At 41.4% G+C, this 23,603-nt stretch overlaps 2 protein-coding genes across 3 annotated transcripts in view; one reads left to right on the plus strand and one right to left on the minus strand.

Annotated features, from left to right (window-relative positions):
* Window positions 1-5,284: 5,284 nt before the first annotated feature.
* On the plus strand, window positions 5,285-12,196 carry LOC307123549 (uncharacterized protein). Its single transcript, XM_079812108.1, has 2 exons — window positions 5,285-5,368; window positions 5,668-12,196. Exon 2 carries the CDS (start codon window positions 6,044-6,046, stop codon window positions 7,826-7,828), a length of 1,785 nt encoding a protein of 594 aa, XP_079668234.1. The 5' UTR covers window positions 5,285-5,368; window positions 5,668-6,043; the 3' UTR covers window positions 7,829-12,196.
* A 7,590-nt stretch (window positions 12,197-19,786) lies between these two features.
* The window catches only part of sugt1 (SGT1 homolog, MIS12 kinetochore complex assembly cochaperone), a 57,334-nt gene continuing 53,517 nt past the window's right edge, over window positions 19,787-23,603 (minus strand). For both annotated transcript variants that reach the window (XM_079813049.1, XM_079813048.1), the window contains exons 11-13: window positions 21,070-21,160; window positions 20,797-20,969; window positions 19,787-20,426 (exon numbers count right to left, since the gene is read on the minus strand). In XM_079813049.1, the coding sequence (XP_079669175.1) occupies window positions 20,325-20,426; window positions 20,797-20,969; window positions 21,070-21,160 (366 nt within the window). In that variant the 3' untranslated portion in view covers window positions 19,787-20,324. The remainder of the gene's footprint in view (window positions 20,427-20,796; window positions 20,970-21,069; window positions 21,161-23,603) is intronic.

The raw sequence follows: 23,603 nt of genomic DNA on the forward strand, positions 1-23,603 counted from the left end.
GTCTATTGCGGTCTCAAAATTCTGGCTGGTTGATAATACCTAGAATATCAAAATCAACTGCAGGTGGTCGATCCTTTTCCTATTTAGCGCCTAAACTCTTCCTAACATTGTTCGGGAAGCAGACACACTCTGTCACTTTAAATCTAGACTAAAAACACATCTCTTTACTATGGCACACAAATATTTTTTTTTTTAATTTAAATTATTCAAATCAGTTAAATGATTGTTAGGCTGCATTAACTAGGTCAGCCAGAACTGGGAACACTTCCCATAACACCTGATACTCGTTACATCATACAAAGAATGGCATCTACGCTAATGATAGTCTCTCTGTTTATCCCGAGGTTTACTGCAGTCAGCTGGATCCGGGCCGTATCCAGATCAGATGGTGGACCTGCGCCCAGACATGACCAACGCATCCCTGAAGTGTCTGCAGAGACCGTGTCAATTAGTCTCCCCCCCTGAAATTGCCTCATCAACACGGCCTCCTCAATAAACCCGTCCCTGGCGTGATGACTCCGATCTTTTCGAAAATTCCTATTTAATAATTATTTAATCGACACGTCATCCTCAATAAACCCGTCTCCGGTGTGATGACTTCGATCTTTCGAATATTTCGACACCTCAATTAGGGGTTTATTGAGGCAAAGTCATTAGTGAAAGTCAATAGTGAGAATTGGACCATAAAGTGTGACCATATTTCCTATTGTACTGAACCCATATTGAACCGTGACCCCAAAACCAAGGTACGTACCGGACCATGACTTCTGTGTGCCATTACACACCAACTGTACAGTTCACCATATAAAGAGTCTCTTCAAAACATTTCATAACCCTAACCCAACCGCTCAATTAATATGGTTTAGTTTTACGATCTCTTTATGAACTTTTTGAAGCGTCAAAGTAGCAGTTGTGTAGCTGTTAATGGAGGGACAGAAAGCTCTCAACAGTTAATGCTAGGTGAAATAAATGAATCTGGTTTGTTTTCCCCTTCTATGATTGTACAGTTTCATCAGGGAGGTATTCATTTAACTAACTGGTACATGTTTATCATTGAGGTGTAGTTTGCAGTGGCGCAGAACTGGACTGCTTTATAGGTGTTTCTAATATCTTGACCACTCCATTTACAGAAACACTTTTCAATATAGTTTTCCAGTATAACAATCTATTCTTATACAGTACTTTCTATTGAATAATGTACTATATCCTGATTTTAATATTGAACATAATTTATATATTTATTTATGTTGCATTTATCATTTATCATTGCATTTAACTCCGCACGCCTATGTAAGAGCTCATTCTGTGGACGTGCGAAAAAGGACGCAGCGACTGGCCACTTGGTGGCGCTATAAAGGTTAAAAAGGTATCAAAATGATGCATTTCTATGGAAAATCCCATTAAATGGGTGAAAGCGGCCCTCTTCCTGCCTGATTTGCATACAACTTTACCAAATCGGGCGTGCGCATGCGTCACGTGACCCTAAAGAAGCTTGCAAACTTTTATGGACTTTGGGCCATTAATGGGAGTTTAACTCTTATAAAGGGGGAAAATGCTCTATTATCCTATGCAAAATGACCATTAAATGACTGAAAAATGGTCTGCTCTGCAAAAAACTTCACCAAATTAGTTGAGCACGTGCGCCATATTATTCTAAAGAAGCGTGCAGACTTTTATGGAGATCGGGCCACCAGTAGAGGTACTACAGTTTAAAAGGTTTTTTAAAAAAACACAGCATTTCCATGATAAATGAGCTGAAAAGGCAAAAATCGACATTTGTCCCCTCCAATGCGCAAGTCAAAACGCTTGATAAAGTTTTTGTAACCAGCAGCTCAAAAATCAAGCTCTGAGACCCTATAGTTTGCTTTTTATAGGCTTTTTTAGGCCCTTTTTTTCTTATTATATTAAAATATAATCTTATTAGGGGTTCAAGCCTGAAACCCTATTGTAATTGTTAATTTTGCCATGATGCATCATTCTCCATCTAAAACTGATCGAGCAGACCAAACCGTAAGTCGTAGAGACATGAAACTTTCAGGGCTGGTAGTACTCACAACGACGACCAGCGTCACCGAGGCACGCCCCGATCGGCCTGACGGGGGCGCTACAGCAAGCAAAATTACAAAATGGCTCATAACTCCTAAACCGTTAGGCATGGGCTCAAGCAGGGCTGGACTGGTAATCTGGCATACCGGGCATTTTCCCGGTGGGCCGACGCACTTTGGGGCCGATAGCCTACAAGGTTATTTATTTATTTAATTTTTTGCCACGGACTGGCCCATCATGCAGGGACAGCAGCCCATTGGTTTGTCTTCTGAATTGACAGGCCAAAGCGAGAGAGACCTTCCCTCCTCCATAGACTGTGTCCATATTAGGCGCTGTTTAAAAATTTGGGCGCATGAAACTGCAAAAGGCGAATATCCGCGCAACAGCGCTGCCGCCGACGAATGTGCGCTGCGTTTCTGCTGCTCTATGAAGTGATGAACCGGCACTTTGACTCCGAATGTTGTTTTATAAAATCGTGTGATATGGGAACATTAAAGGTTCTGTGGTGAATCAGCTGAAAACAGCCTCGACCATGTAAATACATCACGAGGTAAATTGGAAAACAGCAATACACACAACTACAAACTTGTCACTCTAGCACAACCAAATTCAATAGTTTTTTATCATTTATTTATTTATTTATTTTCGAAACCATATTATACACTCTAAAAAAAGGCTTGTAATCATAGGGGAACCTTTTTTAGTGCTATAGGCTATAGCACCAATTTTGGTGCTTCAGTGGTTCTTCAGCGGTTCTTCAGTGGTTCTTCAGCGGTTCTTCAGAGGTGCTATATAGCACCTTAGTCAAAGAACCGGTGAAGAACCTCTGAAGAACGGCTGAAGAACCTCTGAAGAACCGCTGAAGAACCACTGAAGCACCAAAATTGGTGCTATATAGCACTAAAAAAGGTTCCCCTATGATTACGAGCCAAGAACCATTTTTGGTGCAATATAGAACCTTTTTTTTTTTTTAGAGTGTACCTATGGCAATGAGGAGCATGGTTTTACCTGTGACTACCATGCCCATACAGTTAAATGAAACTGACCTACAGTTAAACTCAGTTAAAATGTCATTACACTCTAAAAAAAAAAAAGGTTCTATGTGGCACCAAAAATGGTTCTTGGCTCGTAATCATAAGGGAACCTTTTTTAGTGCTATATAGCACCAATTTTGGTGCTTGAGTGGTTCTTCAGTGGTTCTTCAGCGGTTATTCACCGGTTCTTTGACTAAGTTGCTATATAGAACCTCTGAAGAACCTCTGAAGAACCGCTGAAGAACCACTGAAGCACCAAAATTGGTGCTATATAGCACTAAAAAAGGTTCCCTTATGATTACGAGCCAAGAACCATTTTTGGTGCCATATAGAACCTTTTAATTTTTTTTAGAGTGTAGAGTAATTAAATTATAATTCAACAAAACAGCTTTAAAGCCTGGATCCCATGCATTAAAGGGATAGTTCACCCAAAAATGAAAATTCTGTCATCATTTACTCACCCTCAAGTTGTTCCAAACCTGTATGAGTTTCTTTGTTCTGCTGAACACAAAAGAAGATATTTTGAAGAATGTTTGTAACAAAGCAGATAGAGCAACCATTGACTAGCATAGTAGGAAAAAAAATACTATGGTAGTCAATAGTTGCTCTATCTGCTTTGTTACAAACATTCTTCAAAATATCTTCTTTTATGTTTCACGGAAGAGAGAAAGTCATACAGGTTTGGAACGACATGAGAGTGAGTAAATGATGACAGATTTTAAAAGCAGTAAATTCACTTTAATGTATCCTAGCTCAAAATCAGTGATTTACTGTCAAGTGCATTTCTGTGTGACAAAAGTGCAATATTACGTTTGTTATCTGCATTTGCAGTAAATTCGATAATATCCATCATTAGTTGTCCCTGTCCTAGATTTATTTAATTACTCCAATTTAAGGCCCCAACCCCAGTTAAAACATTCAAGAGGGACTCATGGGCCGGATGGGCTGGATTTGCCAGGGCCGAATTTTAGCCCCAGTCCAGCCCTGGGCTCAAGTGTCTTATATCGTTGGAATCCTTGACTAAAGACGGACAAAGTGCATGCCTCGGATTGGCTCGTCACCCTGGGGAAAAAATCTTTTGAAAAACCTACTTTTGCAAACTACTTCCACATTTTTTCCCTGATTGAAACCAAACCACTATAGAAATGTTCTTTGGAGAGAGACTATTAATAATTATGAAAATTTAAATTTTTCGATTCATGGTCGCTAAGAGGACTGAAAATGTTCAATGTGTCGGGGGCCACTTTTACTAAAATGACTATAACTTGTGAACGGAACAAGATATTTTTTGCAAAACTCGGGTCACATGTCTATGAGCTGAAACGTTGGTCACAACATACTATATATATATATATAGTTTACATGATAAAAGTAACCTTTAAAGTTAAGATAAGCCTCGTGTATTTTATAAATTTTTTCACAGCGCTGGATGTCATATGGGGATCGTGAAACACACGGGACACTTCACTACATGATTTCATGGTGAAATTTGTTATGTTCCATGTTAATCAGGTCAGTTGTGATCAAGAACAATCCACTGTGGCTTTAAATCAGCGTGAGCAGCGCGGCAAAAAATAGACTCGGCGCCGAAACGATCGCGGCACTGCTGCTTCTGCTCTGCTCCTGCTACGCGCTGCCGCGCCGCCTCTGCGTGCAGTGTGAATGCTCTAATCTGTTAACATGGGCGCCGAAAAAAAACACTTTTAAGGCTGATGAAAAAAAATCGGTATCGGCACTAAAAAATCCATATCGTCGATCCCTAATTAATACACATACAAATATTTAGAAATGAAGACATAATTAGCTTTACATGTAATATTCATAAAGTTGTATCCTTTATTGTGTAGCTTACTATTGCATGTTCCCATATTAATGTGAATTTATGTACACACATAGGCCTACACACTTTTACAGAATGAGTTACAACTAATTTCTACTTCCCATCATGCTTTGACTGTTAAAGGAGGGTAAATGTTGAAATGAAAATGTTATTTCATGTGATTTTGAGCCTGTGGTGAGGTTGTCGATTGGCCAAACACCAATAAAACTGTTACTTTTATTAAAATTAATGATTATGTTCTGTGCAGTGTTAGTTTCTGTTTGTAAGCAGTATTTTGATTTGTTTAAGTAGTCCTTGTGTGACACCTAGTGGCGGAAAATGTTATTACACTGCTCGTTAGAACGCAACAGGAAGCTCGTAAAGCAGTAGAAGAAGACTCTCGTTTTCGGTGACCTGTGTTTAGAAGCACGTCGTTGTTTGCGGTCTAATCCTTGGAGTAGATACGACCGTACGTTATACATTTCATATTAAAAACAACTGTAGTATTATTGTGTTAGTCAAGTTAAAGCTGGTCGTTATTGAGAGGCTTAGAGATCGATGTTTAATGCTGAAAGCTAGCGTGCTCTAACGGCTAATATGCTAATGGAGCTGTGCGATCCTTTTTTCTTCAAGCATGTGTTTTATGATATAAATATATTGGTTGTTTATTTTGTTGTTTAAATGTGTAAGTGGATGTTTGTGAATGAGGAAAATATCCATTATATTTTGTGAACCATTTTGTAATTTGTATATTTGTGTTTCTTTCAGTTTCACAGTAAAGTAAAGTGTGCATCACATAAGCACAAAAGAAGAACGTGTGATGGAGCTTTATTTGTTAGCTATCTGTCAGCGCGTGGTTCAGAACACTATTGCCAGGACAGAATAGTAAAAGGTCGACTGCACGGCGGGTGAGGACAAACAAACATGATTTCGTCCAGCATACAGTTAATATAATATCAAGATCGACGAGTCACAGCCTCTCAAGAAAGCAGAGAAAGCTGATCAAGATCTAGAAACAAAATCACGGTCAAGCAGATCACATCGTTCAAGTAGATCTTCAGCTAGTGCAGCGGCAACCACGGCTAGAGCTAAAGCGGCATCATGCAAAGTAAAAGCCTCTTATGCAGAGAAGGAAGCCAGCATTATGAGAGAAAGAGCTGAAATTGAAGAGCATCAACAGAAAACACTAGCGGAAGCAGCACGCAGAAAAGCAGAGGTTGAAGCTGATTTATATGTGTTACAACTGCAGAAAGAAGCTGTAGCAGCATCTACAGAGGCAGAGGTTTACGAAGCTGCAGGTTATGGAGAAGATGGAGCCAGTGTCAACCTAGAAAAAGAATCGTGCATCTCAAGCAGAGCTGAACGCACCAAAGAGTATGTGCAGAAATACTCACAGCTACAAAATGCTCCTAATCTGGCTCCTAATTCACAACATGCAAGCGAGAATGCAAGTTATGTGACGCGGAGTCATGTTGCAGGCTCACTTAGTTCTCTTCGTGCAATGGCAAAGGAGGAATTGAATGCTGAAACAATTCCTATGAGGCAGGAACAGAAAATTCAACACGACTTCCAGTGTTTTTCTTTGAATGTAAAAATTGAGCCATTTGATAGAGCTGATGAAGTACAGCATCAAAACTATCCAGTACGAATGCAGCATGAATCAGGCCTACCTTCTCAAGTCCCGGCTGGGTGCTCTACTCCAGCACCACCACAAGTGAGTGACTTCACTACATATTTGTTGAAAAAAGAAATGGTGAGTTCAGGCTTGTTCCAATTTGATGACTGTCCGGAAAATTACTGGGCGTGGAAAACATCTTTTCAAGCTGTAACCAGTGAGCTCAGTATAACTAGTAGAGAGGAGATTAACCTTCTCGTCAGATGGCTTGGTCCTGATTCATCTAAACATGCCAAACAAATTAAATCCGTTCATGTCAATAACCCTGCCATAGGAGTGCAAATGATATGGTGTCGCCTTGAAGACTGTTATGGATGTCCAGAGGTCATTGAGCAGGCAATGTTAAGGAGACTTGAGGCTTTCCCTCACATCACAAACAAGGACACCTATCGTCTGAGAGATCTTGGGGACTTGTTGCTTGAACTGCAGTCTGCAAAGCAGAGTGGTCGTTTACCTGGACTCGCTTACCTCGATACAGCGAGGGGAGTTAACCCCATCGTAGAAAAGCTTCCATTCAGTCTCCAAGACAAATGGATTACACAAGGTTCCAGGTATAAGGAGGACCATAATGTGTATTTTCCTCCATTCGGCTTCTTTGTCGAATTTGTTTGTAGACAAGCAAGAACTAGAAACGATCCTAGTTTTGCACACGTTTCTACTGGCCGTTTGAACAACTCAAAATTTGATGGAGCTGTCAGGTCAAATAACAGAACATCTGTCTTCGTCAAGAAAACTGAAATAATGGCTGCACGACCAAACAAAGATGGAAACCCAGATGAGAATGTAGATCCAGATAAGTTTTGCACCCTACACAATAAGCCTCATCCACTTCACAAGTGTCGCACGTTTAGAAGCAAACACCTAGACGAACGGAAAGCTCATCTGAAGGAAAAGTCAATCTGTTTTAGATGTTGTGCTTCCACTAAGCATGTTGCAAGAGACTGCAGAGCATCTGTTAAGTGCAAAGAATGTGACAGTGACCGAGACATTGCAGCCATGCATCCGGGTCCTGCTCCGTGGTCTATTGAAGCATCTGTATCAACAGCAGATCAAATCAAGGAAAAAACAGATGAAGACACTGCCGAGGTTAACAACAAGTGCACTGAGATTTGCGGAGAAGCTAATAAGCCCAAGTCGTGTTCGAAGATGTGTCTCGTAAAGGTTTATCCCTCTAATCAACGTGAAAAAGCCAAACGTATCTATGCTGTACTGGACGAACAGAGTAATAGGTCATTGGCAAAGTCAGTTCTTTGATCTGTTCAACATCGTAAGCAGGTCTTCCCCCTATACACTGAAGACGTGTTCGGGCATTGTGTCCACGGCGGGGAGGAAAGTAAGTGGATTTTCAATTGAGTCACTTGATGGGAAAACTGTAGTTGCTCTTTCGCCCTTGTTAGAGTGCAACACCTTACCGGATGATAGATCTGAGATTCCTACGCCTGAGGTAGCTTTGCATTTTCCTCACCTCACTGCAGTGTCAGATAAAATCCCACCTTTAGATCCTAGCGCTCCCATGCTTCTTCTTTTGGGGCGAGACATTCTTAGTGTACACAAAGTGCGTGAGCAGCACAATGGACCCCAAAACACACCTTATGCACAACGCTTGGACTTAGACTGGGTAATAGTGGGAGAAGTTTGCCTTGATGAGACTCACCGGCAGTCTAGTGTGAACGTTTACAAGACCAACATACTTCCAAATGGGCGAGCTTCATTCTTCTCTCCATGCACAAAAGGCATCAGCATTGTAGAACGGGGGGAGTCACCTCTTTTGTCATATTTACCCGATCCACCATGTTCTCTCAAATGTTCAAAATCTAGTGAGAGCTATACTAAGTGCTTGAAGGAGAATGTGTTCTTCAGATCTCCAGAGGATGATAAAGTTGCTTTGTCTGTGGAGGATAAAGTCTTCCTAGAAATAATGGACAAAGAGGTGTATGTCCACGAGGATAACCACTGGGTGGCGCCACTTCCATTCCGCTTTCCAAGAATTCAACTCCCAAACAACAGAGAGCAAGCTATGCAGAGGCTGAGCTCATTACAGCATACTCTCTTAAAGAAACCAAATATGAAAACACATTTCTTTGATTTCATGCAAAAAGTGATTGAAAACAAACAAGCAGAACCTGCTCCACCCTTGCAATCCAGAGAAGAATGTTGGTATTTACCAATTTTTGGAGTTTACCACCCCCACAAACCTGACAAAATTCGGGTGGTCTTCGATTCGAGTGCGCAGTGTGGAGGGATCTCACTCAATGATGTTTTACTGAGCGGACCTGACCTCAACAATACTCTATTGGGGGTGCTGTTGCGTTTCCGTAGGGAGAAGATAGCGGTGATGGCAGACATAGAACAAATTTTCTATTGTTTCAAAGTAAAAGAGCAGCATCGCAACTATCTTCGTTTCCTTTGGCATAAAGACAACTGTGCAGAAAAGGAAATCATTGATTACAGAATGACTGTACATGTCTTTGGCAACAGTCCTTCGCCAGCAGTCGCTATATACGCTCTAAGACGAGCGGCAGAGCTTGGTGAATCGGAGTGCGGAACGGACGCCAAGGATTTTGTACTCCGCTATTTCTATGTTGATGATGGCATCACATCTGTCCCTACTGAAAGAGAAGCTGTTGATCTCTTAAGGCGCACACAGACAATGTTGGCAAGGTCAAGTCTGAATCTGCATAAAGTGGCCTCCAACAGTGCTTCAGTTATGGAAGCTTTTCCATCTAGTGAGAGAGCCAAAGATCTCAAAGACTTAGATTTTGATGGAACCTCAAAGCGGACTGCTTTACATTCAGAGCTTCTCAGGATCACAAACCTTTCACTAGAAGAGGCATCCTTTCAACTGTCAATAGTTTGTATGATCCTCTCGGGTTTGTCTGCCCAATCACTATGCAAGGCAAAGCTCTAGTGAGAGAACTTTCAACCATGCTACAGGATTGGGACACCATTCTTCCATTAGAAAAAGGAGACCAATGGAAAGCATGGACTTCATCTCTAGCCGAGCTTGATCAACTGCAAATACCCAGAGCTTATGTTCCAACCTCAGTATTTGGAGCACAGCACAGAGAGCTGTGCGTTTTCTCAGACGCTTCTACTTTAGCTATTGCTGCAGTAGCGTACTTAAGAGTAACAGACTCAAATGGGCAGCCTCATGTGGGGTTTGTAATGGGAAGATCCAAATTGGCCCCTTTTCCTGCTCACACTGTTCCCTGCCTCGAGTTATGTGCAGCGGTGCTTGCTGTTGAGTTGATGGAACTCATTAAGGAAGAACTTGACACAGAGCTTCACAGCATCCATTTCTACACTGACAGTCGTATAGTGCTCGGTTACATTCACAATGTGACCCGAAGATTCTACATGTATGTGGCTAATAGGGTTGCGCGCATAAGAAAAAACACGGAACCTAGCCAATGGCATTTCGTCTGTTCTGAACAGAACCCAGCAGATCATGCCACCAGGTTTGTGGCAGCAGCCCACTTACCCCTTACCAACTGGTTCTCAGGTCCAGAGTTCCTTAAGGAAAGTGGTCCTATAGCAGGTAGTGTAGATTCGTCGTATGGACTTGTCAAAGCAGAAGAGGATGTTGAAATTCACCCACAGGTGAACACACTGATGACTAACATTACAGAGCAGTCACTTGGCTCGAGCAGATTCGAACGTTTCTCAAGCTGGAGATCGTTAGTGAGGGCTGTCACTACCCTTACTCACATCGCAAAATCGTTCTCGCAATCTCTATCTAACAATCTTTGCAGAAAGTGGCATCGATGTACTGAAACCTCAGATGTGGAGATTTCACAAGCTAAGTCAACTGTAATCAAAACTGTACAGCGAGAAGTGTACAGAGAGGAATTTGAGAGTCTGACCAAGCATGGTAAAGTCTCGCAGCGTAGCACACTTTGTGGACGAGATAGGGCTGTTAAGAGTAGGGGGTCGCATTCACTGTGCTGATGTATCAGAACCAGAAAAGCATCCCTTGATAATCACCTAACCATCACGTGGTTGATCTCTTAATTCAGTATTACCACGATCGAGTGGCTCATCAAGGCTGTCATTTTACAGAGGGTGCAATACGCAGTGCTGGTTTGTGGATCGTCAATGGCAAAAGACTAATCTCAAATGTTATCCACAAATGTGTGTTATGCAAGAAGATAAGGGGTAGAATGGAGAGTCAAAAGATGTCTGCTTTGCCCTTGGACAGAGTTTCTATGGATCCACCTTTTACACACACAGGTCTTGATGTATTCAGTCCATTCACTGTGGTGACACGCAAGACAAGAGGGAACAGCACTGAGAACAAGCGATGGACTGTCATATTCAGTTGCTTGAGTACCAGGGCAGTTCACATGGAGGTCATGGAGTCTCTATCAGCATCCAGTTTTATTTGTGCTTTGCGACGCTTCTTGGCTGTCAGAGGACCCGTGAAACATTTTCGTTCAGACAGAGGGACGAATTTTGTCGGAGCAGTTAAAAAACTCCAAATTGACAGTACCGACTCATCCCCAACCGAGTTGAAAGGTTTCTTAAAGAATCAAGGCTGTACTTGGACATTTAATGCTCTGCACTCCTCCCATATGGGGGGAGTGTGGGAAAGAATGATCGGGATAGCCAGACGTATTCTGGATGCTCTCTTGATGAAAACTCCCACAAGACTCACGCATGAGGTCTTAACTACATTAATGGCGGAAGTCATGGCCATTATGAATTCCCGACCCTTAACCCCAATTTCAACAGATGCGGGCATGCCCCAGGTGCTCTCACCAGCGATGCTCTTAACTCAGAAGGCGAGTGTTGCTCCTGCTCCTCCAGGAAACTTTGAGGAAATGGACAGAGGAGAGAGATAATGTTCAGGAAGGGGACGTAGTTCTGTTGAAAGATGGGGAAGTGAAGCGCAGTGAGTGGCCAATTGGTCTCATAACAAAGACTGTAGCCTTGTCCGACGGGAAAATTCGTAAGGTCATGGTAAAGACCGCTAAGCAGGGCACTGTCAGAGAATACCTAAGACCTATATGTGACAGTCTTACTTTTGTCAAGTAATCAAAATGTATAGTGGTATAACAAGTTATACCATGCGGGGAGTGTTCTGTGCAGTGTTAGTTTCTGTTTGTAAGCGGTATTTTGATTTGTTTAAGTAGTCCTTGTGTGACACCTAGTGGCGGAAAATGTTATTACACTGCTCGTTAGAACGCAACAGGAAGCTCGTAAAGCAGTAGAAGAAGACTCTCGTTTTCGGTGACCTGTTTAGAAGCACGTCGTTGTTTGCTGTCTAATCCTTGGAGTAGATACGACCGTAAGTTATAAATTTCATATTAAAAACAACTGTAGTATTATTGTGTTAGTTAAGTTAAAGCTGGTCGTTATTGAGAGGCTTAGAGATCGATGTTTAATGCTGAAAGCTAGCGTGCTCTAACGGCTAATATGCTAATGGAGCTGTGCGATCCTTTTTTCTTCAAGCATGTGTTTTATGATATAAATATATTGGTTGTTTATTTTGTTGTTTAAATGTGTAAGTGGATGTTTGTGAATGAGGAAAATATCCATTATATTTTGTGAACCATTTTGTAATTTGTATATTTGTGTTTCTTTCAGTTTTACAGTAAAGTAAAGTGTGCATCACATAAGCACAAAAGAAGAACGTGTGATGGAGCTTTATTTCTGTTAGCTATCTGTCAGCGCTTGGTTCAGAACACTATTGCCAGGACAGAATAGATTACTTTAAAAATATAAAATAGGCCTATATATGCATTCACACACATTCAGTGTTGGGGAGTAACTAGTTAAATGTAACAGTGTTATGTAATTTAATTACAAAATAAATGTAACTGTAATCCATTACAGTTACTGAGAGAAAAAAAAAGTGTAATTAAATTAGTTATTTATGAAAATGTTAACGATTACAAGGGGGGTTACATCTGAATTATATATTTCTATACATGTATGTGTATATACTGCATGAGTAAATATCTGTTCATATATTTTGTAGTACCATATCTTATAACATGCACATCGTTATGAAGTGTATTGCTGAATATAAAATTACATACATTATGATATACAAGTAAATATATTGTCATAAGCAGCAATTCTTCAAATATTATTAAATATATATTTATCCTGTATATTTTTAATATATACACTAAATATAAATCTGTTTTTTTCTGATTTGGGGGGGATGGACAATGTTAAATTAGTTCTTATGAATGTTATGAATGTTTTAAGCATGATTTTGTAAAAGGTTAAGTACTAAAATGGTTTAGCTCCCCAGTACTTCAGCAAGCTCTTAACGCATTATAGTCCTTCACGTCTATTGCGATCTCAAAATTCTAGCCAGTTGATACTGCAGGCAATAAATCTCTTTCCTATTTCGCACCCAAACTTTGGAATAGTCTTCCTAGCCATGTTAGGGAAGCAGACACACTCTTGTCAGTTTAAATCTAGACTAAAAACATGTCTCTTTAACCTAGCATACACATAACAAATTATCAATTTCTATTCTTCAAATCAGTCAATTGTTTGTTAGGCTGTATAAATTAGGTCAACTGGAACTGGGAACACTTCCTTTAACAGGTGATGTACTTGTTACACAGTAAAAAGAATGGCATCTATGCTAATATTAGTAAAACTGTCTCATCCTTATCCCAAGGTTACTCATACTGTTGTATGAGAACTGAACTGAGCTGGACGATGACAATTTTTTGCAGAACTGCTTTATAAATGAAACAAATTTAATAATTGATAATCTTTACAAAAGACTTGAACTGGCTTCAGCTGAACAACAGGCAAAATGCATAATTTTCCTGTTATCACTGTAAAGATGCCTTGAAACAATATGTTTTGTATAAAGCACTATATATAAATAAAGGTGACTTGACTAAACTGAATGAAATAACATAGCCTTCTTCATAGCCAGTGTTTGCATATTTGGCATATTTCATTCTGTAACCTTGTTCTATAGATCTGTGTACTGGTGTTATAATGCTGATAGCATTTCTTACAGATAATATCATGATCATTGCGTTTGTCTTACCGAATGTGGAATCCTCTCAGCAATAAACTGCCCGCACTGTCTCTGGACCATTTTGATTACAGTCAGTTTAAGTGCCAGCAATTGGATGCTTCAGAAGAGGTCAGGTATGGATGCCCTTCCCATAGGTGGATCTCGAGCACAAGAGAATGAAAGAGAACCGGAAGTATACAAACATAAACACTGGTAGGATTTTCATTAAAATGCAGTTGCACACTTTCTCAACTTGGTAAACAAGCAACAGCTGAGTCTGGCCTCCCTTCTTATAGGCCAAACTTCAATCCTTTTAGGCGGTTGTACTTGTACTATAATCAGGTAAGTATCTCATGCGCACCCTCTTTAACCTCTTGAGGTTGGTGACTTTGCATTATGAGCATTTTAGCTTTCATGTTTTTGAAGCGACAAGAATACTTTTTGCATGCAAAAAACAAACAAAAATAACGACTTATAAAGTAACGTTATAATCAAAAATAACGTAGTAAATTACAGGAATCTGGTGGCCAGAAAAATTGCATATGTAACGCCATGGTGTAACCACTATATGCCTGTTTGGCTCAAAAGAGTATAACCGGTCATAATTGCTAAGTTATTTTTTGAGGTTTTGCATTTTAATATATTTTTAGACATGGTCAACAACCAGTTTATATATTTTTTTAAATATTAAATTTATAAAGGTTAATTACATCCTAATGTTATTTTATGATACTCACATAAGCATACACAACAAGTGAATATTAATGAATGCCAGCAAATATGTAATTCAACCCAAGGAAATTAATTTAAAAAAGGCAACCTATTGCATTCAGCATAACTCTTAATTATATTATATATCCAGTGAAAATATTGTTAAAAATATGACAGCTAGCATCTGGTAATGGTAGCTGTTGAAGTGTTGCTCACGTTACGGAAATTATAGCCAAACTATCTAATATCTAACAATAAAATATTAACTAAAACACGCTACATAAGTAATGTCACCAACTTACAAGTGAGTGTGCTTGAGAAATACTGAAATTAACAGGGTTCAATGCTGGAATTTTTCAATGGGTGCATCTCAATCAGCTCCCTAGCTTCCTATCAGTATATTGTGTACATGAATGTGGGTACTGGTAAGGACCCTGGCTCACTACACATTGGGACACTGATGACTATTTCCGGTGACATGACAACTGCTGCATCGAAAAATCGAATACTTCCATAATATATAGTATGTGAAAAACAGTACGCCAACAGAGTAGTATGTCCGAATACATAGTAATTGAAAAACAATAGACGCAAAGTCCCTGAATGACCTACTACTTCCGACGAGATTCTTAAGTGTGCATTTAATGGATTTAATGTGCATTTACTATCCCATGAGGCCATGGGAGAGGATTCATGAATGTAGGTGAAAAGAATCTGACGCTGGTAGGTCACATGATAGTAACAACATTGCAGATGTAGTAAGTCTGAATTTCTTTCATACTTCACTTATTTATACTTTCTAGAACGCACTTGTTTAGTGGTCGTGAAGTAAGTTCTAATTCAAATGTAGTACCTATCCAGACAGTATGCAATTTCAGACACAGGGTACATCCTCATTGTACAATATCACTACTGATATTTATGAAGAACAGCAGTGAGATATTTCTGACATGTTTTTATATGTTATTTAAAGTACATTATGATAAACCCTGTGTCCCAATGTGCATACTATCCATCCTAAATAGTATGTGAGATTAGAATAAGTGTGTCCCAAAGCATAGCATGTTGAAAAGAGTAAGCCAAGTGTCCCCGGATGGTCTACTATTTCCGGTAGATTTTTGAAGTGTGGATCTGTGCACACACTAATATAATATTGCCCATAAATGTCCTTTGGGGGAAGATTATTTTCAGAACTACAAACACGAATAAAAAGTGTTAAACTAAAAACATGTTGGATGTGCACGACTGGCATTTAAGTAGATAAAATGCAAGAGATTAAGTGACTAATAAACATTTTATATTTCTTCTGCAACAATATGAACTTTTATTGCCATTAACTTTTAAATGCATCATTACACAAAAATATGAGAAATCTATGAAAGACCCATGACTGGCAGATCAACATGCTACTTTTCTCTCTGATATGGTAGTAAATTAAATTAAATGTAGAGGATTTTAACTATGACAAGATGTTTGACAGGCCAGTTTACAGTGACAGGATGCACTTAACCATGAGACAAAGCATCCGTTAACAATGCAATTTTATGACCTGGTAGTATTTTCCCAAAGCCTATTCTATTCTTCTGCTACACACTCAAAACATTTTCTTTACAAAAAGAGTAAATACTTTTAAGGCATAGAATAAGTAGGCAAATTGTAATGCAACACAGCCTGTAAGCTTTTAAGTTCTCGTTCTCACTTAAAAGGATAGTTCACCCAAAATTAATTACTCGCCCTTGTGTCATTCCAAACCCACAAGACCCCCTTTCGTTCATCTTCTGAACACAAATGAAAACCTTTTGGTAACACTTTACAATAAGGTTCATTAGTTAACCACATTAGTTAACATGAACTAATAATGAACTGCACTTATAAAGCATTTATTCATCTTTAACTAATGTTAACAAGATTTAAATTAACATTAACAATGCACTGTGTAATGAACAGCTGTATTTTTATTAACTAACGTTAATCTGAGAGCATTCTGTCCCTCCACTGACAGTAACTACCACTTTGACGCCTCAAAAAGTTCAAAAAGAGATCGTAAAACTAATCTATATGAATTGAGCGATTTACAGAAGCAGAACAAGCAGAAGCTCAACTGAACCTGCTTGACACACGAGAACAAACCTCATTGATTTAATAACAAGCACCATTTAATAAAAATATACAGCACCATCAGATACTGGTAGGGTCTCCCAAGGCAAACAGGTCCTTGGTGACGGGCCAGACTAAGAACAGTTCACAAACCCTTTATGATGACAATTACAGCAAGGACCGTGACGTCGCCCGGCATGGCGCAGCCGGGGCCCCACCCTGGAGCCAGGCCCGGGGTTGGGGCTCGTATGCGAGCGCCTGGTGGCCGGGCCTCCCCCAATGGGGTCCGGCCAGGCTCAGCCTGAAGGAGTGACGTGGGGCCGCCCTCCTGTGGGCTCACCACCTGCAGGAGGGAGCGTAAGGGGCCGGTGCATAGTGGATCGGGCGACAGTCGAGGGCGAGGCCCCCGACGACCCGATCTCTGGACACGGAATCTGGCTTTAGGGACGTGGAATGTAACCTCGTTGGCGGGGAAGGAGCCTGAGCTTGTGCGGGAGGTCGAGAGGTACCGACTAGAGATAGTCGGGCTCACTTCCATGCACAGCTTGGGCACTGGAACCACACTTCTTGAAAGAGGCTGGACTCTCTACCACTCTAGAGTTGCCCATGGTGAGAGGCGGAGGGCTGGAGTGGGTTTGCTTATAGCCCCCCAGCTCAGCCACCATGTGTTGGAGTTCACCCGGGTGAACGAGAGGGTCGCTTCCCTGCACCTTCGAGTCGGGGATAGGTCTCTCACTGTTGTTTGTGCCTACGGCCCGAACGGCAGTGCGGAGTACCCGGCCCTCTTGGAGTCTCTGGGAGGGGTGCTGGAAAGTGCTCCGACTGGAGACTCCGTCGTTCTACTGGGGGACTTCAACGCCCACGTGGGTAGTGACAGTGACACCTGGAGGGGCGTGATTGGGAGGAACGACCCCCCTGATCTGAACCCGAGCGGTGTTCTGTTATTGGATTTCTGTGCTAGCCACGGTTTGTCCATAACGAACACCATGTTCAAGCATAAGGGTGTCCATCAGTGCACGTGGCTCCAGGACACCCTAGGCCGGAGGTCAATGATCGACTTTGTGGTCGTGTCATAAGACCTTCGGCCATATGTCTTGGACACTCGGGTGAAGAGAGGGGCGGAGCTGTCAACTGATCACCACCTGGTAGTGAGTTGGATCCGATGGCGGGGGAGGAAGCTGGACAGACTCGGCAGACCCAAACGTACGGTGAGGGTCTGTTGGGAACCTTTGGCCGAGCCCCCTGTCAGAGAGATCTTCAACTCCCACCTCCGGCAGAGCTTCGACCGGATCCCGAAGGAGTCTGGAGATATTGAGTCCGAGTGGACCATGTTCTTCACCTCCATTGTCGCTGCGGCCGTAAGGTCGCCGGTGCCTGTCGAGGCGGCAATCCCCGAACCTGGTGGTGGACACCGGAAGTAAGGGATGCCGTCAAGCTGAAGAAGGAGTCCTATCGGGCCTGGATGGCTTGTGGGACTCCGGAGGCAGCTGACAGGTACCGGCAGGCCAGGCAGACTGCAGCCCGGGTAGTTGTGAAGGCCAAAAAAAAAAAAAAAAAAAAAAAAAAAAAAAATATATATATATATATATATATATATATATATAGTGGAGATGGGCACCTGTTGACCTCAACTGGGGATATCGTCGGGCGGTGGAAGGAATACTTTGAGGATCTCCTCAATCCCACCGACATGTCTTCCGTTGAGGAAGCAGTGGCTGGGGACTCGGAGGAGGACTCGTCCATCACCCGGGCTGAAGTCATCGAGGTAGTTAAAAAGCTCTGCGGTGGCAAGGCACCGGGGGTGGATGAGATCCACCCTGAGTACCTCAAGTCTCTGGAAGTTGTGGGGCTGTCTTGGCTGACACGCCTCTGCAACGTCGCATGGCGGTTGGGAACAGTACCTCTGGACTGGCAGACCACACTTCTCAGCCTCCCCGGGAAAGTCTATGCCAGGGTACTGGAGAGGAGAATTCGGCCGATAGTGGAACCTCAGATTCAGGAGGAACAGTGTGGTTTTCGTCCCGGTCGTGGAACACTGGACCAGCTCTATACCCTTTCCAGGGGGCTGGAGGGTTCATGGGAGTTTGCCCAACGAGTCCACATGTGTTTTGTGGATTTGGAGAAGGCATTCGACTGTGTTCCTCGTGGCATTCTGTGGAGGGTGCTCTGGGAGTATGGGGTCGGCAGCCGCCTGCTTAGGGCTGTTCGGTCCCAGTACGACCGGAGCAAGAGCTTGGTTCGCATTGCCGGCAGTAAGTCAGACCTGTTCCCGGTGCATGTTGGACTCCGGCAGGGCTGCCTTTTGTCACCGGTTCTGTTCATAATTTTTATGGACAGAATTTCTAGGCGCAGCCAAGGGCTGGAGAGTGTCCGGTTTGGGGACCATACGATTTCGTCGCTGCTTTTTGCAGATGATGTTGTCATGTTGGCCTCCTCAGACCAGGACCTTCAGCGTGCACTGGGACGGTTTGCAGTCGAGTGTGAAGCGGCTGGGATGAGAATCAGCACCTCCAAGTCCGAGGCCATGGTTCTCAGTCGGAAAATGGTGGATTGCCCACTTCAGGTTGGTGGAGAGTTCCTGCCTCAAATGGAGGAGTTCAGGTATCTTGGGGTCTTGTTCACGAGTGAGGGAAGGATGGAACGGGAAATTGACAGACGGATCGGTGCAGTATCTGCAGTAATGCAGTCGATGTACTGGTCTGTCGTGGTAAAGAAGGAGCTGAGCTGTAAGGCAAAGCTCTCGATTTACCGGTCAATCTACGTTCCTACTCTCACCTATGGTCATGAGCTGTGGGTCATGACTGAAAGGACAAGATCCCGGATACAGGCGGCCGAAATGAGCTTTCTCCGTAGGGTGGCTGGGCGCTCCCTTAGAGATAGGGTGAGAAGCTCGGTCACTCAGGAGGAGCTCAGAGTAGAGCCGTTACTCCTCCACATCGAGAGGAGCCAGCTGAGGTGGCTCGGGCATCTATTTCGGATGCCTCCTGGACGCCTTCCCAGGGAGGTGTTCCAGGCACGTCCCACCGGGAGGAGGCCCCGGGGAAGATCTAGGACACGCTGGAGGGACTATGTCTCCCGGCTGGCCTAGGAATGCCTCTGGGTTCCCCCGGAAGAGCTGGAGGAAGTGGCTAGGGAGAGGGAAGTCTGGGCGTCTCTGCTTAGACTGTTGCCCGTGACCCGGCCCCGGATAAGCGGAAGATGATGGATGGATGGATCAGATACTGGCTGGTACTTTAACATTTTTGCATGTTTTGCATGACCCATGTCTGTCTGTCTGTTAATAAAATGTCAGTTCCAGTGCAGTTTCAGCCTCTTTGTGTAGAAGGAAAATGTATTACATTTTCAATTTCTTTAAAATGTATATTTGAGGTTGGACAAACATTGATATTGAAGAGACCAAGGGCACCCAATTAGAGAACAAGAAAATTTTATTTACAGCATGTTGAAATATTTAGGAAACCATACATTAAAACAGAGATCAACATTAATTGAGGCACATAAGTTTCACAGATGGAGACCTAACATAACCTACGAAATTCAGTGTGGCTAAAGAGCTTTTTATTAAAGCAACTCAACAGTTGCTTTAAATGTGTGATTTTTAAAAACTGTGTAATGTAATGAGATAGTTTGGTTCCAGCCTGAAGCTATTTTTAGACTGAGAAGTTTTATTTTAAAGAAGTCTCATTTTAAACTACATTTAGTCCAGGGCTGTGTGTCTCAAAAGCATCATGAGCCAAGTTGATCATTAGACCTTTGGTGAGAATGGTTCTATGATCTACTTAGGCTTACAATGCTTTTGAGAAACACAGCCCAGGACTATTCTGGGCCTGACAAAGGCCCAGCATGAAAGCATGAAGTGTGAAGGCAAAAAGAACCAAGTGGGAAAAAAAAGAGCATAAAGATATTAGGACAATTGGTGATGGTAGTGTGCAAGATCATCCACTGCTTTTAATACTTTTTCCACTCTACATCCTCAGGTGGGTTCATCTCTATTTTCCGTTTACCAACATCTATCCAATTGGTGCTGAGGACTGTGCCTCCTGATTCCATCTGTGGGAGAATATTGAAAATGTACTGCTTTACTAAAGTTGTATAACAGCAGAAGGGTTTGAAATGAGGATGAATGTGTCATGTTTGTTGTATGAAAGACAGCAGCTCAGATTAGCACTCTTTAAAGTGTTGACACATAGAATATTGCTAATTAAGCAAAATAGAATTGAACCATTAATTCATTTTACCAAAGTTATCAAACTTCAGAGCCACAGAGACTAAAATATGCTTGCCGATTTCTACATAATGTTTATCAAATCTTAATTTGGTCTTGGAAATATACCACTTTAAAAAAGGTGGGAAGACCACGAAAGAATATCAAAAGAGAGACATAAATATACGAGTACTTGGGCGGCCTTGAAATACTTACAAAGGACTTGTTCATTGCCCGCTTGACATCGTCTGAGCCATCTGAGTAGATCTGCTGGAACAGCTTGTTGAGAGCAGCATCCCCCTCCAGCTTCTCACTCTTTTCCTCATCTTTTATTTCACCCACTAACTTGTCCCAGTTACGTGTATAGTGGGAGGATGATGGGTACTGGTCTAATACATTAAGATGGAAATAACAAAATAATGGTTTAACACACTTTGGCATAAACATGAGGGAAAATGCTCTCTTTATTCTGTGCTTTTCAATACTGACTGGGAGTAAAGTGCTTCACGTTAGAAAGTGTGCCTTCTCCTTGCAGTTTCTCCCACTGTGTGGCTGCAGTCTTCTTCATCTTAATCTCGATCTGAGGAAAGAAAAGGGGAAAAAAATAGGAAGATTACATAATCATAGATTAAGTGCCCTTGCACAGAATACATACCTCAGAAGAGCAGCACAAAATGCAATAATCATAGCAATCAATTAGGGTGTGTTTAATGGAAACTGACAATCTTAAAACCGGGACACACCAAGCCAACAATCGCCCGTCGGGCAACTTCAGGCCGCTTTTGACCGTTGGCCGATTTAGTTTTTCCCCATTGTGTTCTGCACCGTTGGCTCTAGTTGGACACTGTCAGGTTTTTTGGGGCCGATTCAACATGAAGAATCGTCGTCGGTGAGAGAGAGAACTCAGATTGGGTGTTCAGTTTAATGAAGGAGTCAGTACATGAGAATAATAGCATATGGTACAGACAGAAGGCTGTTCTAATTTTCATCTTACCTGAGTGTTCCTGGGCGAATATTTTAATATTAACATGAGCAGAGTGAAATAAAGAAAGTGATCAGCAGGATTGATATTCAAAATGGTAAGCATGCGCTGCTTTGAGTATCTGCCCTGCAGTGTCGGTTTCCCTATTTGAATGACAAACAGACAAATATATCTGCTTAAAGGTAGGGTAGGTAAGAATGATCTAAAACACTTTTGTCCAAATTTGTTTAAACTTTCTTTATATGTCAATACATAATTAAAATGTAAGTACTCTGAAAAAGAGAGTATAAAAATCGAGTGACTCTAGACTTTTTAATCTGCAATAAACACCGCTCATTATTTTCGTTCGGGCCGAAACAAGTGATTGGCTTGGGCGACTGTCACTCTCTCTCTCTCGCTACCATGGCTACCACCGCTTTTGCTCCAGGATCTGCCCTCATGCGCCCCAGTGTTGCCAAGTCGGGCTACTTCAAACACTGTTGCTACGGGCTGTTTTTCATGTCCGCGGGTTAAGCGACCCCAATTATGTGATATTTTGCCCCGGGATATGCGAATTTTAGCAGGCAGCCCTACCAAAAAGGCACATTTTACCCCCCAAATGCGATTTTTACCGGAGAAACACGATTGGGCTTGTTTTGGGCTAGTTTTGAGTAGCAATTGGGTGGATTTTGTTGTGAAAACCTGGCAACCCTGGCGCACCCGTTTGATTTTGAGGAGTTCACGAGGCTGTATTTCTGCTGGACAGGTAATCTTTCATTTTGATTATAAATTTTTTTGGTTTATGTTTTCATGAAGCATGTATCACTAGCACACGAAGCTGCCTAATATAGCTAACATAACATTACTTAGCATAAAGTTACAATGTTATACACTAAGCGAGCCATTAGTAGAGATGATAAATACTCAATATGCTTAGCTCAAGTTGATCGCTGTTGATCCCCCCCCCCTCTCGTGTGTGTGTGTGTGCGCATTTGAGCGAGAGAGTCATTTTTATTTTATTTTTTCTTCATTTATTGATTTTATTTAGCATTCTCAAAATTTGCTGTTGCAGTCTTACCTGTTCATTTCTATGTGTGTGTGTGTGTGTGTGTGTGTGTGTGTGTGTTTGTGTGCGTGGGTGTGTGAGTGTGTGGGAGTGTGGGTGTCTAATTTGCACTCTTGACATTTTAGAGTGTCACCCCTTCATTGCTGTGCACTTTTTACTGCACAGTGGCAGTAAAAATAAAGTTACTTTTCTATTCATATCCTTGAACAAGAGAAACATGCATTTAAGCCAGTGAGATGTGAACAAAAGCATGAAGGAGAATATGTTGAGTTGTGTGTGATATTTCTGTCATGATGCATGTGATGCTGAACGAATATTGAATCTGTTCACGTCTTTCACGTTTTATCATTAAAGTTTTTTTTGCATTTGTCAAAAGATATTATTTGTCTTAATATTAAACAATTATTAATTAATAAAACATTAATTTTGTTTTCAGGGATGAAAAGATTTTCATCTTTTCACGTCTTTCACTTTTTATCATTAAAGCTTTTTTGCATTTGTCAAAAGATATTATTTGTCTTAATATTAAATAATTATTCATTAATAAAATGTATTCATTTCGTTTTCAGGGATGAAAACACTTTCATCTTTTCAAGTATTTCTGCAGAAATGCCATGATATGGGCTTAAGAGTCAGAAGTTTTTGTGTTTTAAGATAACTTTTTTTTCGCATGTTTTTATTTTTTATTATGTGCCGTTTAAATTAGTTTTAAACCTATTATTTTAGAAATATTTTATATTTGTCCTGTTTGTTTTCTTTCAGAGAAACACGTTTCACTTTAAGGCCTTGTATTAAATGGTTATTTTTATTTGACATTTGAAAAATAGAAATGTCACATTCTCTGGCAATTATTTTCAATCGAAATAATACAATTGAACATAGAATCAAATGGGAAACACTTTATAACATGTTACAAAAGGCCTTAGGCCTAATATATTTTTTAAATAATAAAAAAGTTGTAGTATTGTCAAAGTAACAATAAACTACAGTGTTTGT

The sequence above is a fragment of the Gobio gobio genome (genome assembly GCF_949357685.1).
Source record: "Gobio gobio genome assembly, chromosome: 3".
NCBI classification, from domain to species: domain Eukaryota; kingdom Metazoa; phylum Chordata; class Actinopteri; order Cypriniformes; family Gobionidae; genus Gobio; species Gobio gobio.

Coding starts and splice junctions, on each gene's coding strand:
- LOC307123549 (XM_079812108.1), top strand. CDS start 6,044: ATGAGAGAAAGAGCTGAAATTGAAGAGCATCAACAGAAAACACTAGCG.